This window comes from Pholis gunnellus, assembly GCF_910591455.1.
Source record: "Pholis gunnellus genome assembly, chromosome: 7".
Classification (NCBI taxonomy): domain Eukaryota; kingdom Metazoa; phylum Chordata; class Actinopteri; order Perciformes; family Pholidae; genus Pholis; species Pholis gunnellus.
In genome coordinates, this window is record NC_136533.1 from 26,457,067 (window position 1) to 26,476,916 (window position 19,850).

General features: G+C 41.4%; 1 protein-coding gene across 1 annotated transcript in view; it reads left to right on the forward strand.

The window, feature by feature from the left end:
- Window positions 1–19,850, forward strand: part of LOC306699219 (septin-7-like) — a 72,134-nt gene that overhangs the window by 16,606 nt on the left and 35,678 nt on the right. The window contains exon 3 of the mRNA XM_079163762.1: window positions 18,756–18,862. Coding sequence (XP_079019888.1) covers window positions 18,756–18,862 — 107 coding nt within the window. The remainder of the gene's footprint in view (window positions 1–18,755; window positions 18,863–19,850) is intronic.

Sequence of the window (19,850 nt, forward strand, 5' to 3'; positions counted from 1 at the left end):
TTTATGGTCTATTTGACTCTAGGTGGACCATCATTTACTAAATGAACATCATGCTGTATTGTAGAAGACTTGAAACTAGAGATTGAGACCATAAACTCATGTTTACTGAGGGAATAAATCAGTCATTTTCTCATAGACTTCTATACAACAGAGGAGTCGCCCCCTGATGGGCATTAGAATGAATGCATGTTTATGACACTTTAGCACTGGCACTCGTCAGTACCGGAGCTTGCCGCCTGCGAATATCACCAGACGTGTCAAGAGATCAAGAGAGAAGTAGAGTCATTTTCTCATAGACTTCTATACAACGAGACTTTTTTTTGCAACCAGAGGAGTCGCTCCCTGCTGGTCAGTAGAGAAAATGCAAGTTTTAAGACACTTCCGCATCGACTTAACTTGGCAGAACCGGAGTTTGCCACCTGATCTATATGCACAACGGGAAATGACCAGTTATAACTTGAGCATAATCCAGCCTGTCCCTGAAGCAGCAGTATATGTGTTTGTCCAGCCAGAAAATTCAGTTTGAAGTTTAATAAGTCCAATAAAATATGTAAAGCAACTTGGGTTATTAGGCAATGTTAGGCATTTACCATATACTCCTACACTGTGTAACTTTGACAAATGGTGCAATAAACTCCTCATCATGAAATATAGAATCAACCAAAAATACATTCTAAAGAAATATTACCATAATTTCAAACCAAAGTAATTGAGACGTGACCGAAATTTTTTGGGAAAAACTAGTGTTAGACAGAAACAGAAGAGCTGATTTATTTATTTATTATTTTAAAAGAAGCCAGCTGGACCGACAGCATAAGCCCGGCTGTGAAAGCAAAGACTGAGGGCTGGCCTCAGCGCTGCTGTACTTGGCATTGTGGTGAAGTGTGAAAGCTCGGCTCCACTCGGAGGCTCAGCATTGTTTTCCGTCGTAGTTTGGGAACGGGCAGATGGTGGAGTATGAGATGACTGGGCCGCTGCCTGCCCTGCAGGTAACCGGATCAAATTCCGACAAGCAGGGGAGGGGGGCAATTCATTCGCATACAAACTGCTAAAAGAATGTGGCCCGAGCGATCGGATCGCAATGCGTCTCTGGGTGCATCCACACCTGCACTTAGAGCTGTCCAGAGCAAATAGTGCTGTCGTTACTCAGTCCTGTGTCCAACTGATTGTGATAAAGTACAACTGTCTTTGTGTAATGCAACAGCATTCCTGCCTTACGCACTACTCTGTGTGTGCGTGCGTGAGATAACAAAGGTCAGACTGGCTGGAATATGAGCTCTAATACGTCTCATGGCGACGTTTCCGTTTCACATTAACACATGGTAATGGCATCCAGCTGTACTGTGTTTTTCACTGCAGTAGGCTGTGTGTGAGTGACTGTTAATATAACCAAATTACTGCTAGATACGGATAACTATTTTTATAATCCAGTGCTCTGTGTGACCTACAAGCTAAACATAGGCATGCATTTGGGATTGGAATAATCAAAAGATGTTAGATGCAACACTGGTATTTTGGGTAATACTTGCTGCCATCTTACACAGTGGCAAACGGGAATCAGTGTAACCCTCTGAACCCTAAAACCTGCTGGCGGGATGGAAAAGCATGTTTTCTTTAAACAATGGCCAAAGCTGCACCGTTTATCCTAGCAAGAAGCTTTTTTCGTCTTTCCAACGATCCTTGAACACTTCATGTGTGATGCTTCCATCAGAAAACACAACCGAAACTAAGCTTAAAATTGTGATATTTCATCAAAAACATTTTATTCTAAATGTCTCATTTAAATAAACCGTTTTCTTTCACCAGATTCTGTAAAACAACATTACATTCTGACCTCAGTGCAACTAGGAAGTCACGATTGCCTCGGCTGAGACCAACAGTCGCGGGACAAATATTCAGTGAAACTTCGACTGACCTGTAGGCTGCTGAACACAGAGTGGAGAGGAGAGGCTGTAAGTGGAGGTTTAAGAAATGTGAACAGTTTAATATAAATAGCAGGTGGAGCCTCCCATTTTTCCCAACATTGGTAACAGTTCTGGCAACTTAGAAAAATGTTGGATCTATAGATTCCATTGTTTGCCAATTTTTGTAAAATAAATTATCAAAGAAATTCAACTTGTGTTTTTTTTTTTTTTTTATGATTTATGGCATGGGAACTGTGTCATACTGCATGAAAGACATGTTTGAGTCCTCTCTACTTTAGCCATGGTTGTTCCATAGAGGTACAGGACTTTTATATTGGAATGAAAATCAAGGCCACAGAGAGAAATTGAGACAGGAGCGAAGAACACCCCGAAACTGCTTGGGGTTCAGAGGGTTAAAGAAACATTCCATGATTTTTTTTTAAACTGGGTCTCATTGTCATTGTTGGGGCCGTTCAGACTTTTCCACCGTCATGCTTACTTTGTGTTCACCACCTCAGTTTTGGAGATAGCAAATGCTGAATCAGGGAAAATAGGGAGAGCCTCCTAAAGCTTTCTAATTATACTTCAACATAACATAAATCAAACTAAACGCTTATACGAGTCTGGCCAAAAGTTACCACAAAAATGTCTATAAGATAAGATCACCGATAAATTCCTGCTTCTTCTGATGAACAGACACTACACTACTGGCTGTGGTGGACCGAGTGGCTCTGTGACATTGCTTGTTCTGATACCAAACCAATTGTTGGTATAAGATAAGAGAGATATGGAAGTCAGAATGATGGTTTTGTGTGTTTGTATAGGTGCTTTTCATGCCCATGTAGAGCCGTGGGCTCACCAGGATGCAGCACTAGTTGTTCTGCTCTCAGTTGGTCATTATGAAGGAACGCCACCAGAAACCACTCTTCTGGTGGCTTTTGTTGTCTTCAGCCTCTATTTTCTTCCTCCCCTCTATCCAACTCCCTGTCTCTTCCCAATCCGCCTCGCCCTGAGTGGGAAATAGCAGCTTCCTGCCCCTTTTGTCCAGCTGGCAGATCGAAGAGAAACTCCTGGAAAGATCAACAAGCTCCAGCGCCAGCGTAGAGCGCTGAACAGAGCCGAGAGTCAGATCCCAACTGAAGGGAACCGGGAGAAGACGGGAAGCGATGCCGGCTTCGTGCTGCTTCTGATGCTTAACAAGGCCAATACTAACAGCCCCCAAAGCTACTCAGGAGGAGAGCAGATCAGAAGCTCACACTGCAAGCTGAGCTTTGAGTTGCATGCAGGACATTGCCTTAGAGTTGATGTTTTATGTTAGAAAAATTCACTCAAGGCCGATTGAAAATCATTAATCTGTTAACATTTATTCTTTGCAAAGAAGGAGACAGGGTCGAACACATACATCAACGTGCCAAGACTGCTCAGAGATCTGGCTCTGAGACACTGGTACATATACTTGTTTCACAGGAGGTGACACCTACACAATACACATACATGTGGCCTCAAAAGAACAAAGGGTCTGCAACTTCACTAGAGCATTTGGTCTTCAATGAAGGTCCACAGTTCCTTGCTATCCCCCTACCTCAGAATATGCTGCCGAGAGGTCTCTCTCAGCAGGCCCCGACACTTAAGAAGAATAGACAGTGTCTCCCCGTGTGACAAAAGGATGCTAAGTCTAGCAGGACGCCATATCAAGGGTCACTCATTAGATCAACTCCGTCTGCAACTTTATTTACCATTACAATCAGTGCTGAGTGTTCTTTCGGCTAGACCAAACAACTGTGGTGCTTAATGTCAGAGGAAGTCACACAACAAAGACACATAAGGACCCCAAGCTTTAGATTTCATTTAGATTTTCCCCAACAGTTGAACCATTCTTTTAAAGTTTCTCTGGCTTTTGAATCCCCAGGTTTCCCCAGGAATTCAATTCTTATCAGAGTGGCTTATCCACTACACAACACTTGGATCAACCACCACCCCGACCACCCCTGAAGTGACACGAACGCTGGTTCCCTGAGTGAAAGTCCTGTGTTTGTTTGTCGCATATAGAGACCACACAATAACAGATGGGTCTATTCACTTGGCAAAATATCAGCATGCAGATGCAACTCCCTCGTTTGTTACAAAAACACAGTTTGAGTCTCTGAAATGTACCGATCAACTACTAGCAACATTAGCATTGGAGTATCGGAGGGGTAAATACTGCTCTGATCAATGCAGAAAACACAGCGGAAGACCCTTGTTTTTGGAAATATGCCTTTAGTCGAAGCATGATAATCTTCACAAATGGACACCACTTTTATGATTTTTTAACTGTGAATGCATTCAGCAGAAGTAAAAGGCTCACGTGGTAAACTAGTGGTGTAACGGACCGTTGTCGATCTGTGATCCGTACTGATCCCCCCCCCACCCCCTGCGGTTCGGCACACATGTGAACCGCAGATTAATTACAGAGTTTAACTTTAACCATCACAGTGTAAAATACAATTTTACTGACGATCATTATCCGCCAATATTTAGTAAATTATGTGATTTATGCTTTTATAGTCGCTGATCTCTGATAATGTTACATTGTAAACAACCAATCCGTGTTTAAATTGACAGGAAAAGAGCTAGTAACTTTAGCAGCACCGCTAATGGCTAACAAACAGAGGTTCCTTTCAGTTACATTATGATGCGTTCAGGCTCTGTTCAGTAAACATGAGTACTGGGCACATGTAATCACATGTAATCTCGTAAAATGTAGTGTTGGGGAGAAACTGGAATAAATCCATCACACAACAAAGAGATCTGTATCTGTTCATATGGATCAATTGTTAATTAGTATCGGGCCAAAATAATGTGCTCAGGGATCTCTAAAAGTTATATTTGCTCTCTTTTTTCTTTTGTGCTGATCCAATCCGTGACTCTGATCCGTGATACGATCTGGATCGTGAGTTTAATGACCCAGTGCACCCCTGGTATTCACCACAGACATGCAAAAAAAACACGTTGACTTGAAGACGAGAAAACCGTGCAAAAAAAAAAATATACGGACTCATTTTTGTGTTAGGACTCATTCCTGCAGCACTCTATAGTTTTCTTTTGCATATTGCACTTAAACAGACTCACAACTCAATAATGTCAGAGTAGGTTTTTTGCAACAGCCTTCAAAGGCAGTGTGGCTTGTCCATTAGCACAACATGCTTAAAATCTCTAACTGTTATTGTTATTAGATCTCTTGTCTCGTTGGGGCTTATAAGCACAGCAGGGCCTTCATACACTAATTGAGGCCTGTGAATGGAGAAACCAGTAAAGTGATGACACTTCAGTCAGTCTAGTAGTAGTCAGTATCTGTTTATCTGCTTGCATGTCCGTCCTACTGTCTATACCGTCGTTATGGTTATACGTATCTAAGCTTTTGAGCCGTGTGTGTGTGTAAGACGGTCTGACAGGTTTAGGATTGACCGCCTTACCTACTGACCTTGCAGAAGGGAGTGAGTGAGTAAGTGAAGGAAGGCTTTGGTCCAGTTAATCTGCCGACTTCACCAGATGCGTTAATACGCACCGATTACACACACATTCACTCACGCTGACACACCTCTTCATATGTGTTGAGCCACGTATATGAAAAGTACCTCACTCCCTTTTACTTCCATCTACTTAATCACTCTTAAGTTCTGTACACACCTTGGCCGGTTTTCTCATGGTTTTCATTTGCACCTCAATATATTTTTTCCAACTCTTTGTGAAAAAGCAACATATTTTTGAAAATGGTGTTAATTCTTTATTATCTTTGGCATTGTGAATAAAGGCATCAAAAAATAATGTTGGGCATATATGTATGAAACAACAACGGAGGCTCTTTACCAGTGGTGTATAGTAACGAAGTAGAAATACTTCGTTACTGTACTTTTTTTTGGATATCTGTACTTTACTTTACTATTTATATTTCTGTTGACTTTTACTTTTACTTCACTACATTTTGCAAAGAAAACTGATACTTTGACTGCGATACATTTCCCCTGAAACCTTCGTTACTCGCTACAAAATAAAATCTATCTTTAGAAAAAAAATGAATCATGAGACCAACGTCGGGGACTGTGGTGGAACACAGACTGCAAGCAAGCAGGTTTGGTGAATCAGTGGACCTAGCTTGCAAGTTAAATCATTGGTTAATCACGTTATTACGCAACTGCAAACAAGTGCTCTCAAAGCCGCGGTTTTTTGATTCCCAGTGATGCCCAGGATGCTAGCTAGCGAGCGACTACATGAGTAGAATTCCACTCTACGATGACTGATTTCATGATGGAAGCAGAAATGGAAGCACCTGCTGCTCCCGCAACAAACGACGGTGGTGACGAAGACCAACACCGTCGCCATATTTGCGAGAAATGTTTTCTTATGTTTGAGTGAAAGATTCTTCGTACTGGATGAAGTGCCTCTTATGCTTACCCGAAGCTACTGAAATATTGGAATTCAAAAACTCCCCATCCAACCACAGGAAACACATTGGGGTAAATTAAGATGAATCCCATGAGCCGCAATGTTAATGTTTAGTTATCATAATGATCATAAACCTGTTCAGATATCTAGCAGTGTTCCCCACAGAGTATATCTTGGGGGGGGGGGGACAGGTGTCTGATCTTCTAATTTAGCTATACATGGTGTATGTTAAGCTAATGTTCGCTAGCTATCGTAAATCAAATGAGACAATTAGTGTAGTAGACAGATCGCTAGCGAGTTAGTGAGCTGAGGAAGTGTTGACAGTTGTGAGATGTTGTTGATTTGAGTCATCATAGCTATAATCACTGCAGCACTAGTTAGCTAACGAGAGCGCCGCATTACGTTTTGTAATACTTTAGTATTGATCATGTTTTGATATTTGAGTCATTTCGTGGATGATCAGATCGAGTTATGATGGTAGCAGTCGACCAATTGCAGGTTCAGCTTGAGCAAAACCTTTGCCTGTTGTGTTCAAATCAGGCACATAGTTCATAGTAGATGCAAAAGTATACTTATGTACAATATATGATGTTGAACATTGTTGCTCCTGGATGGATCACAGCCAACCCAATTATTTTCAATACAACTCCTTGTCCTTGGTCATGGTGGCCACAGCACTTAAAAGAATAAACTTCATAATCCTCAAAATTCTGACCCTTTGCTTTTTTATTAACAGCATGTACTTTTACTTTTACTTTCAATACTTAAGTACATTTAATATCAGAAAACTACTTTTGATACTTAAGTACAGTAAAAATCAGATACTTTAAGACTTTTACTCAAGTAGTATTTTAATAGGTGACTTTCACTTTTACTGGAGTCGTTTTCCAGTAAGGTATCTTTACTTTTACTCAAGTATGGCTTTTGGGTACTTTATACACCACTGCTCTTTACAACGAACCAAGACTGCTAACTTTATTACTCCTTTCAACCTTAATGAAGTCAGAGCGGACCGGATCCACTCCATCCTTTCTTACCTTTCACAATAAAAGCCCTACAAATAATAGTTGCAGGTGACACATTTTTGCAATTTATCTGCACGCCAGTTGTTGTTGTTTGTTTTTATTAACTATTGTTTTTCACATGGGTACTTTCACAGAGAACTGAAATATGCGGCGAAGAAAAGCAATGTCATTTTTTATTTTTTTCGGAATGAGGCAGATTTTTCTGACCTTTCGCGCCGCAAGTGAAGGCATCAACCAATCACGTTGTGCAGAATTTCTGAAATAACAACATGGAAGCTTCACAGACTGAACTTTATTCCTCCTTTCAACTTTGACAAAGCCAGCTCAAACCAGATCCACTTTTTCCATTCTTACCTTTCACACTAATACTTGACATATAATATTTTAGTTTTTAGCATTTTTGTGCTGTTTATTTGTCACGCCCCCGGCGTGTCCTTTATTCACAAGTCTCACTTAATCATAAAGGGTCAGAATGAAGGATTTCAACATCACCCAGCTACTGACACCATTTCACAATTCAGAGTGAGTTCTAACAGAGAAAAGAACAAACTGTGGTCGTTAACGTGACAGAGAAGCTGGGGGAAATCTCAAACACGCCACCCACAGTCGGAACTCATTGGCATGTTGTAAATTTCAGTTCTCTCAGCACCAGTTTCTGGCTCTGTTGCTAAACAGTGCCCCACTTGTGGACACTTGCCGTCCGATGGTTAAAGTTCAAGGATTGTGGTTTGCAAGTACATGCAGAAATATGTGATTTTGGGAAAGCAAGTTTTTTTTACTGTAACACCAGCTGTTCCTTAAAAAAGATGTCATAATCTTGCTCTCAAGACCCCGTAGAACAGGAGTAACTGCTTTAAAATTATGCAGCAGATTATGTAAATCACTTTTTCACACATTTTATCTCAGCAGTCCAGTTGCAGTCGGCACAGTCTTAAAGTGGTGCAGCTTTAAGAGATGATTACTGTCCTCAAATATTCTTGAGAGCTGGCCTCCTATTGGCTTTTCCCACAAAATTATCGTTCAAGTCAAATCAGTTCATGGTGTGTTAACATGTTTTAGTGTACTGACTGTAGAGTTGTTCCAATATCAGTATCATAAGCCAGCATTGTAGGCTCCGATACAGCCTACAATGCTGGATCGAGTATTATGCACCAATCAGATGTCACATTATCGTATCATTTATCAGCTCATTAAAACTACACAGGAGCAGCAACACGTGTTGCTCACTACCCGATCCGTACATCCTGCCTCATCACTACTGCACATGAACAAACTAGGACTACCAACCATGGTTGAACACTTTTGTGCACTCTATTTTTTAACCTGATAATGCTACATTGTGAGCAACAAATCGGCAGGTGGAGAGCTAGTTAGCATTAGCCGTTAGCAGCCGTTGGGCTGCACGGTGCTCCTTTGCTAAATATCGGATCTAACGGCTAACGTTAACGGAGGCTGCATTGAGTTACATTATGGTGCGTTCAAGCTCCATTCAGTAAAAATGATTATTGGGCAAAGGTACATGTTAACGCTGTCATGATGTGTTCAAATGTAATCTTGTAAACTGTAGGTTTTGGAGCGAAACTATCCAGTAGTTTGAAGGAGATGTTTTCACCGCAATATAAAATAGATATATAGAATTCTGACCTGTTTAACTTCACTAGCTCTAAGCAGCTCATAATACATAATTAAAAGTGCTAGGTTTTAATCACAGCAATTATTTAAATATAATACAATAATTTCCTATTCATTGTATTGTGTTTATACAAACAGCCCCTAAAGATGACAATAGGATAACTTTTAGAATTTCATATTTTATATACATACAAACTTTAAAATAAACTTCTTTCTCCATCGTCCTGGAACTGTCCTGAACAATCATTTCAACCGTATTCAATATCGGCAAATACGCAAGATTGGTAATTGGTTTTAGGAATGAAAAATCCGAACATCTCATCGTCAAGTGACAGCTAAAACAACGATCAGGGTTCTTCAGCTTTTACATTTTTTTAAACATTTGTATCTGCTGAGGTTATTTTAACATTCAAATGTAGCAAGTATGTAATATAAAATGATAATGCTATAAAGATAACCACAGTGAGGTAAAACGGTTCCAGACTTCTACACTCTGAAGGACCCTAAATGGGTTTTGGTCTGTTCACCTCCACCACACATGTCCAATCAAATCGGCCACCGTTTTACTCAATGAACTAAAAATGTTGTTATTCGATTTAAGTTGGCACATCATGAGACATGTGACACCCCTCCCTATGATCCTCTCCTCGCACATGCAATAGCTATTTTTTTGTCTCCCAAAGAACGCACTACGCTGTCTTACAGAGTTTATTCTTTATAACATTTGGAGAAGGACAACTTTCAAGGCCAATATTGGCTCTACATCTGGCACAGAGGAGCATTTTGAATTTGTCGTTGCAGGAAAGACACAGGTGCAATTGATGAGATTAATACTGGCTGTCGGTTCCAGTGCTGTGATATTGTGTAGCATGGTTTACTGGGACGGTTCAGTGAAATAGAGCCACCGTTAATGTTCCCCGTCCCTGGAGGTGTTCTGGCAAGTCCGATGGGGGGGTGCACCTGGGGCAAACCCAGATCCCGGTAGATGGAGTATATGTCCCCTCTGGCCTGTAAATGTCCCAGGATCTCCCTGGAGGAGTTGGAGGAAGTGGCTACAAAGAGGGACACATGGGCTACTTTGCTTTGTCACCACGACTTGGACCGGATACACAGTAGAAACTGGATGGATACATGGTCGGATGAATGGGCTATTATACTGTGTTCCACAGGTGATGCTTTTATTATGTCCACGCCCTAGGTAATGCATCATGGGCTACACACAGCTGTGCTTCATGGCCATAAAGTACATCATTGGTTTGTTATGCTTGCAGGCTGTGCACAGTTTTTCAACTGCCACACTCTAAGAAATTCAAATCCAAGAATGACAAGTTGGAACTTGTGTCCTTTTTGCAGAAAGATGTTGCCATGTTACCTTGAAAACAACAGAATTCTCAAACACTTACAACTTAATTCCATAATTTCAGACATACAGCTGCACAATTCTTCCCTTTTGCCCTTCTTGAACATGATAAAACATTGGGTATTGTATAAAAATAATCAATACCAGTACCCTTAAGGTAATGTTGATACCAATAGAGTACTACCCATTATGTTAACGGGAGCTGAGTGTGTGTCCCACTGGTTAGCACCATACCACTGATAACGCGAGCAAAACCATACGAGAGCAAAACCATACAAATAATGTTTCGGGCACAAAAGTGATGGATTGCAATATTGTTTGACTGGAAAAGTTTTGATACTACTCAGTACTTTGTTGTCTCGGTTGATGCCCTCAAGGTACCGATACTCATCCCTAACTTGGGGTCTTCTTTATAGTCCTTGATAAGCAAGAAACATATTTGATCATTGTCAGTTCTTCAGCAGTTCGATATTCATTATAGAGGACACAGGAACATTACCAAAAGAAGTCTTGAAGTTGAGTCCATGAATACATCATGCCACCCAGAAACCCCAAATTTCTCGTCGCTAAGCAGTAGAGATGCACCGATCGGTGGGCCACCGTTGGAAGCTGGCTGGTTTTTCAGCTGTGTTCTAATGCAACTAAACACCTTAGGTGACTATAACAAAAGGATGTCGTTTAGATTTTTTAAAGGTTTACTTCGAGATAGTTTGAATTGAAGAAAGAAAGAAATTGCAAACAGTGCACCTCTACTAAGCAGGCCAGGTGAAAGTTACAGAATGAGGTCGAAGTCTCTAGTTCAGAATTTTCCAGTCTGATCTCTGCCTTCGATCTGTGGTCAGTTTAGTATTAAACCGTCCATGTTGTAGCTGGACAGCAGCTTGCTTACAAGCCTGCTTCGTGATGACTCCTTGTTGGCTCTGGGCACAACACTCTAGTATGTGTTGATGGGGTCGTGCACATGTGCATGTTCATGCATGCTCAGTCAAATCACCACAGGCCAGTCTTTCCCTCTCCTTTCTACATTTTTTTTATTCTTTTCTCCGCTCTGCTCTGGTTCACGCTGTCTCTATTTTGAGATGCACATGTCTGCTGTGACCCAGCACGTGCCCATTCTGTCAGATTTAGTCTCAAGCTTGGTGGATCGCAGCGGAACGCTCACTCACACCTCCAAAAATGGAAATCGGGTCCCTCATATGCTCCTGTAACCAACGAGGGCGACCGCCGTCAGACGGAGTGCTGACACAGGTCAGGTCGGATTCTAACTCTGGCATAGACATTGCTGGACTTGCAGATCCTTATCTTTGCCAAAACACTGACCTTTGCCCTCCGTTCCAGCCAGTCCCATTTAGCCCTCAACAATGGAGAATTATCTTTTCCAACAGTCTGGCATTCGGCAAACACAACTCTTCTAACATCCACCTCCTTTATGCCTGTGGGTTCCCCAGATGTCTCACACTTCACACTTTCTGGCTCAGGCCTCACACGTGTGTGTGTGTGTGTGCGTGCGTGCGTGCGTGCGTGCGTGCGTGCGTGCGTGCGTGCGTGCGTGCGTTCGTTCGTGCGTGCGTTCGTGCGCGTGTGCTAGTTAGTAGGTCTGTCAGGATGTGAGGGGGCCAGCTGCTGCCTCGGAGCTGAGAGAGAGGAATGTCAAGAATCCCATGGGAAAGCCCTCTTATTTGTTTGTTTTTCTGTCTCTCACAGTCCGTCTTGCTTCTGCTCTTTCAACACTTCTATATTTAATATGCATTGGTTCTCAATATGTGCGGAAATGTGCACAACACTGAGTTAGCATCGATAAAGCTGTCGGTTTCCCGGTGCTCCAGCTGCGCTGTCCATTTGAGTTCATTTCTGCGTTCGCTGGTTGCTAATAACTTAAACACAATAGCATAACAAAGTATTGCACTAATAGTTGAGCTAGTTATCCAATCGGGAAGTCTCGTTTTAGGGTTTCGTTTATTGTTATTCTACAACAGTGTTTGCCCAACTTTTTTTGGGTGGGGGGGGAAACCATCACAATGCAATTCACAACTGGCCTTATGTAATATATTCTCTGATAGATAAACCAGCTATTTCAGTTGCTATGTTTGATAAATCACAATTGTGTTCGTGCATGTGTTATTGAAAACATATACACAAGTTAAATACTGACTAAATAAATGCATTTAGGAGTTAACAGGCTATATCATTTGCTCTCAGTAAAACAAAATGAATGTACACTAGCCTTTCATATCCGATACAATTATCAGAATACCAACATTCAGGCTCCCTCATTTGGCTCCGCAGATTTACATACTTCTCAAGAAAAGACTATGGAAGAAATTCTGCAAATGTATTTGTTGACCATTATTAAATCTCTTGTGACCCACTCTTTGGGAATTGTAGTCCCTGTATGCTACATAAGAAAAACAAAAGGAGAAGCTGCTCTGTAGTCTGGTGATACGGTAGCCAGGTGAACAAGCTGTTGCTGGGTGGGTATTGTCAACTCACCGATATCTCTGATTCTTGGTGTGTTCTGGGCAGTTACGATCACCCGCTGCCTGCCTGCTTGTAATGTTTCCTGTCAGTTCATTTGAGGTTGATAATAAGGATTGTCTATGCAGTGGACATAGACATATACATACAGGTACATAAATTAAATCTGACCTCTTGCATTTAACCCCTTCCTTTAAAGAGTGGGCTGCTGTGGTTCTACAGTCTGACAGTAGGTAGTAGAGAGAGAGAGAGATCCATCCATCCATCCATCCATCCATCGCTGACGTTCAGGTCATTAGTCTATGTATGGAGGGCTGGCACTGCGCTTCCTCTTGTCATGTGGAACCAATATTTAATTAAAGCTGAACTAAGGAGGCTAATTGGGACGGGCCTGCCCTCGGGGAGGGGAGGGGGGGGGGGGACTCACTGTCAGAGAAACCAACCTGTCATTTTTAGCTACAAATCCTCCTCTTAAGCTGTACAGCCAATAACAACCAATCATTCAATGTTTACCTGTTATTGTCACAGATCAAAATGCTGCGTAGTTTCTAGATTACAGTGTAGTACAGCCAACATGATGTTTGTTTCTCGGTGTTTGGACAGGGGGAGTGTTGAGGTGAGGTATTGGATCAGGACCCAGGACCTGTGGCTGAGGAAGGGCTGCACCACTATGGCTACAATCACAACTATTTTGATGAATTTTAACATTACTGGGGCTGTCCTTTGACTAGAATTGACTGACACAAAAGAGCACACAAAAGCACCACTTTAAATCTTGTGTTAACCAGGGATGTTCCTTTGGAATAAGTCACCCAGAATGAAAACAGCATGAAAAAACAACAACTAACAACTAATCGACAAAAGAAATCATTACAATACATTATTGCTAATGTGCCACTCTTTGCCTTCAAATAAGACGGGACCTTAGTCACAGAGCATCTCCTAGAAGCAAAATAAAATTGCACCAAAACATTTTACCCCAAATTTTATAAACGGAGCACTACTTTCACATTATGCTACGTTACCAAATCTTTTCATCCAAATAAGACTTTCAATAAGGTTCTTCTTCACCGCAATTCAGTTCATTTTTGTTTTGCCCTTACACATATATTGACGAATAAAAACACAAACTTCTAGGATCTAATGATTTAAATAAGGGTTTTTCAAGCGTTCGTACAGGGAAGTTGATTCAGCTAAAAAAAAAGATCCGCTTTCCAATGTATGTCCATGGGGAAAAGTCTTTTTGAGCCCATGGCATCACTTGACGGACCAGGAAATTGTAATTCCACCGTTTTGGCCACTATGTGAAATTTGCTTCACAGCACGGTGCTCATGGGGGATTGGACAGCTCCCCAAAAGTGAAGCCAAAACATCTGGATCGCCCCCTGATGGCGGGCTGTTAGATAATGCTCATTTAATTGTGGGAAGACAAAATCGGGATTAATATTTGATTAATTGTGCAGCCCGAGGCTGAGGGTGTCCAGGTGGTTGTAGGCGTCCATCTGGACGTTTGGGACGACAGATCTCGGTAGCTCTACAGACGAGGCTGGTTCATCAAGACCACAGATGGTAAATGGACTGTACTTGTATAGACTTTTCTAGTCTTCCGACCACTCAAAGCTCTTTAACGCTACATGATGACGGGCTACCACGCAAGGTGCCACCTGCCCATCAGGACTCTAACTAACATTCATACAACATTAATAAACCCTGGGGGAGCAATTTGTAGTTAAGTGTCTTGCTCAAGGACACATCGACATGTACTAGAGGAGCCGGGGATCGAACCACCAATCCTCTGATTGAAGGATGACCCTGCTCTGCTACTGAGCCACAGTCGCCCAGATAGAGCCTGTGAGGAACAAAAAATGAAACCTTTGACCTGAGATGGCTCTGGGACCCTTCATTCCCACAGGTTTATTAATCTGGTGACCTTTTAATACTGTTTTAACTTCTGTAGTGTTTTCATATACACTCGTCTCTCTAAAGTAGAATAGCTCATGATGCATCTGCGTCCCATCTGTGACAGTGGCAGCCATTACTGCCACTGTCACAGATGTCTCTGTCAGTATTGGCTACACTTATAAGTAGAAGGTCATACAACTCGAATGAAAGACAAATAGCTTTAAAAGATTTTTAAATAAATTAATGAGTAATAATGTGTTTCTCTACTCCAAAATGCTCTAAAAAGCATAATTATTTTCATATTAACAATCGATCAAATTCGGTGTCCGGTGTGAGAGGTGTCGCTTGAGTGACAAACCCACAGACCTTCTGATAACTCTCTGGCCAATCAGAGAGAGCCCTTTAATTGCGGATCCCGATAAAAACACTCTCAATAAGTTGATGGTGGTGAATATCCATTATCGTGATAATCGCGAACATCTTCACACAAAAAGAATTGAAAAGTCGAGTCTGATTTTAAAAATAGAGTAATTATCATGTAAGAATGAACAGACTCGCACCATTTTTTTGTTTCTATTTCTCCTTTATTTATGCAAAGATACCTTATAATTTATGATTATCTTTATTACAACACAGGGATGCACAACGAAATGCAGTTGTAATCCATTTACAACTCAAGAAAAACATGTCAAACAAAAGAAAAATAGTCGTACATTCCTGTAGTGCTTTCTTTTTCAAATTGCATCATAAGGAATGTAAACAGTAACAACAAAAACAATTCTATATAACATGGCTGACATCCATTATGAACTCAACTTTGACTGTGTTTGAGCACCAAGTATCATGATGTAAGCACAGAGGTCACCTCCTTCAATAAGCATATTTTTATGATTATCAGGAAAATATTGTGAATCGCAATTATTTTAGGAATAATAGTGACATGAAAGATTGATATCGTCGCATGCCTACACCTAGAAAATAGTGGAGCATTTAGCAGCTAAAGAGACGGATCATTGTCTCATCGATGGTGGAGAGCCAAACCAAGCCAACAGGAGAGTGAATATTGGACTTATATTTATTGGCTGGACAGAAACACGACTACAAATCATCTGTGAAATATTAGTTTAAGTGGCCGACCCGGCTGCAGCCTCCGTGTGATTTTGGCTATTGTTAGCTTCGACTTCTCACTTCATTTCCTGTTGTTTTCCTCGTTGGTGACACCTACCTAACAGAGCAATGCTAACAGGAGATCAGTATTGAAGGACACACTCTCACTTCACCTCCTTCCCCTCCACGTTTAGTTATCTTCCCCTCCTTTGCAAGGCATGAAGCAATTTACGCAGCACATCTGTGCTATCTGGTCATGAAATGGCCTTTGTGTGCACATGTGCGCGTGCGTGACCTCCAACTCCAAACAGTCCGTCAAGCGGGTGAGTCGGCCGTCGTATGCTCGTAGAGGCCATAGGCGACACTGAGACAAAGTGTGTTCATAAGTCTCACTGGGACAGAATAGCATCCAATACTGAGAAGAAACACACACACACACACATAGGGTAGGCTGATGGAATACACAGGTGTCCTAAGGAAAGTATGAATGAAATGGGTGTTCCCCAGGAGGTGGCTCATTTGAGGAACACAAAAAAAGAATCAGTATTTGTCTCCATAGAATGAAAAACGAAGCAGTTTCACTGGTGGTTGACTTTGTTCTGGGCTGGCAGAATGTGCCAACGAATGTGTTCCCTGTCCTTCCTCATGAGTAAAGATCAGCCCACAAAACTTTCAGGATCAGCTTTCCATTTTTAACCCGCCTTCCCCGGTTATAATGAAAAACATCCGCCCCCAAAAAATGTGATCAGGACTTCCCTAGCTTTCAGGAAAGTATATAGAAAAACCGAGCTGACTGGCCAGTACTCATAGGGGCTGTGAAATTCATTCAATTTCAATTACAATTTTGTCTTCCAACTATTATGAAGAACAAGATAATCAACATAAAATGATTAACATGCATCATTCTGTTTTGCACTGACGCTCTAGTTTTGCCTTGTGTCTTAAATCCAGTATACCTCCTTAAGTTTAAAGCACAGTGCTTTCGGTGGGTCAGGTTCGGCCACTTGGTGTGGGAACCCCGGTGCTGGCTGGACCATGGTGGTGCGCCGCAACCAGCTCTAGGTTTGGCTTTAAATGGTCTGGGTTGAAGGTGACGCTTAACGGCACCTCTTCACAGATGTAGCCTCTTCCTTTTGCTCTCAAAGTGCACCAGATTAATGCATTTACCTTTTGAAAGTGAAGGCTACAAAATCTTCATTCTAAATGAATGATGTTTCCAAAGTCGATGAGTAATCGTGACTTCAATATTGACTGAAAAAGTACTCTCACTGCATTTAGTGTTCTAACATCTGCTTAATAATGTTGTAGCCTTGCCGCACGTGTTTTTTTTAATTATTTTACTTCATGCTAACATCACAGCCTGTCAGCTGTTGGATCTCTAATACCAATTACATTAACATCTGGTCATCATTTTGAGATTTGACATTTTTCTTTGAGTCCAGCAATTGTCTCCGGTGGATTGCATATATTAATTAAAAGTCAAAAAATATATTCTTCTTCTTACCATATTAACCGTCACTTCAAAGCCAACGTCTGTTTTTGTAAAAGAGAGAGCAGAAGAGATGTGTGTTCCATACCCTGGTAATATCAAAAGTCTGAGCCAAAGCGATCTGTTCATCTATTTTGATAATCAAGTTATTGTTTTCATCATTTATGAAGCGGAAATGCAAAACATTCCAGCGTGTCAAACGTGAGGGTTCAAAACGTGTGTAGGTGTTGGACTGTGGATTTGGATTGTCCTTGCAGAATGGTCGGCTTTCATTGTTGTGCGAGTGGAGGATTTGTAGTTTAAAAAAGCCCCTGGTTTGATGGTTGCTTCTCTCCATCACTGCAGTGGTCTAAAACCCCCCTGAGGGCAGGTCCATACCAATCAGCCTCCCTCGTTCAGTGTTAATTATTTGGATTGGATTGAACTCTTGATTAATGTGGCTTTTTACTACAAAATAGTTTGATGAATCCCCCAAAAAAAGAATCAATCAGGATAAATCAATAAAGGCGTGGTGGGTCAAAAAATCCACAGTTCATTATGTACCGAGATTTTGGGATCCCACTTCGGTACGTTTTCAATACGGCAAGGGAAACGAAGGACAACATTTTTCTTTTATTTAGAAAAATTAAAGCATTAAATGGGAGCTCATTGGCCATAATTCCTACTATTAAAATGAAGCAATGAACCCTGGTTGGTGTTTTTGGTCACACATTTTCTGAGTAATGGTGGCTGAAAAGCAGGGTGACGGTGTACTGGAAGTCAGTCAGAGGTCTTGCTAGGACAAGCATGCCGTCCTCCCCTCCAACCAAACACCCCCTCCGATGCCTTGTCATGAGACACGAGTCAGATGCTCAGCCATCCATCACGGCGTTGTGTGTGTGTGTGTGTGTGAGAGGGCGTATGCAGTGTGTACGTTCTGGAGTGGCTGCGCTCTTCGTCAAGTAAACGTCCACTCTGTTTGTGCGACTTCTGCGTCCCTGACGGAGAACGGAAAGTTGGCCCAGAAAGAAGAGAAGTAGGGAGATTTATACGTAAGGGAAGCTCAGTGAAAGGGACGGAGGAGGAGGGGTGAGGGAGGGAGGGAGTAAACAGGAGGTTGGGAGGAAATGTTTTATTCCCTCTTTGAAAGCTTTTCTTGCTGGCAGACGAGCTCCTGACCTTTTTCCCCTCACAGACAATGAATCTACTTTATTGTCTCTGCAGCTCTGTCCCTCCCGGCCCTGTGTGTGCATGCGTGTGTTTGTGTGCAGGCTATGCACATGCTTTTGTGCATTGCTTTTAATGCACATGCTTGTAGTTAAGCATGCATGCATGTGAATAACATGTGGCAAGCAGGCCGCATTTTTATCACTGTGCCGTAAAATGGAGACAGCGTTAAATTCATCATGTTTGTTTATATATTTAAAAGTATTACATTTTTTAATGTCCGTCCTCAGGTGAATCTGGTCTGGGGAAGTCGACTCTCATCAACTCTCTGTTCCTGACTGACCTGTACTCCAAGGACTACCCCGGGCCCTCCCAGCGCATCAAGAAGACAGTGCAGGTGAGGTTACTCGAAGACAGACTCATTCAGCATCACACCTGAGATTCAACTTTAGTTCACGTGTCACGATAAAGGTCAGGCTGTAAGTAAGTCATATACATTCATTATTTTTTTTTTTTATCATTTAATCTTTTATTTAGCCAGAATAATCCCTTTGAGATTTTTTTCATCTCATTTACAAAGGGTGCCTGGCCTAGATAGCAGCGTAGGAGTTTCACACAAGCACCACATGAAAACACCAACTTTAACACTTAAAACATGCAAATTGCATCAACCAAAGAAATATACATATACATTTATATACATAAATATACCAGACAAATTATTCAATAACAAAAATAGAGCCACAAATGAGACCTTGCCTTTATGTGTTACTTCATCTATAGACAGCCTGTATTGAAACTGCTAGAACACAGGAGCCTTTATGTTAAAAATACATTCAAATGTAAACCTTGAATAAACAAGAAACCAAATATAGGAATATACGAATATACATATAACACAATTTGATGACACATAATTTACAATTTTTTAATTTTTAATTTGCTATGCTATCAGGCTGAAAAACATTCTTTAAAGGTGCTATATACAAGATTGGGAGCATTTCTATTGCGTCCAAACGGCTCTCAACATGGCAACAGCTGAGCCGACAGCTTGCAACTAACAGCAGTAAAAGTGCAAACAACGGCAACAGTGCTGAGCTAACGGCGTTAACCTGAAGGGCGCGATCAGCTGTAGCTGCCGAATGCGCACACGTAGACATTACTGCACTATATCTTTACACAGCTAATAGTTGTTTGCTGCTTTATTAATACTCAAAATATTGTATGTTGCACCTTTTATTAAATTATGAAAACTGCACACACACACACTTAAAACATATTTTTCTAATTACTTTGCAGCAGGATTTGGCTCCCTCCCACTTACTCTATATACTCTTGCACATTAACACAAACAAGCATCACCCACACATTAAAAGCACACACAA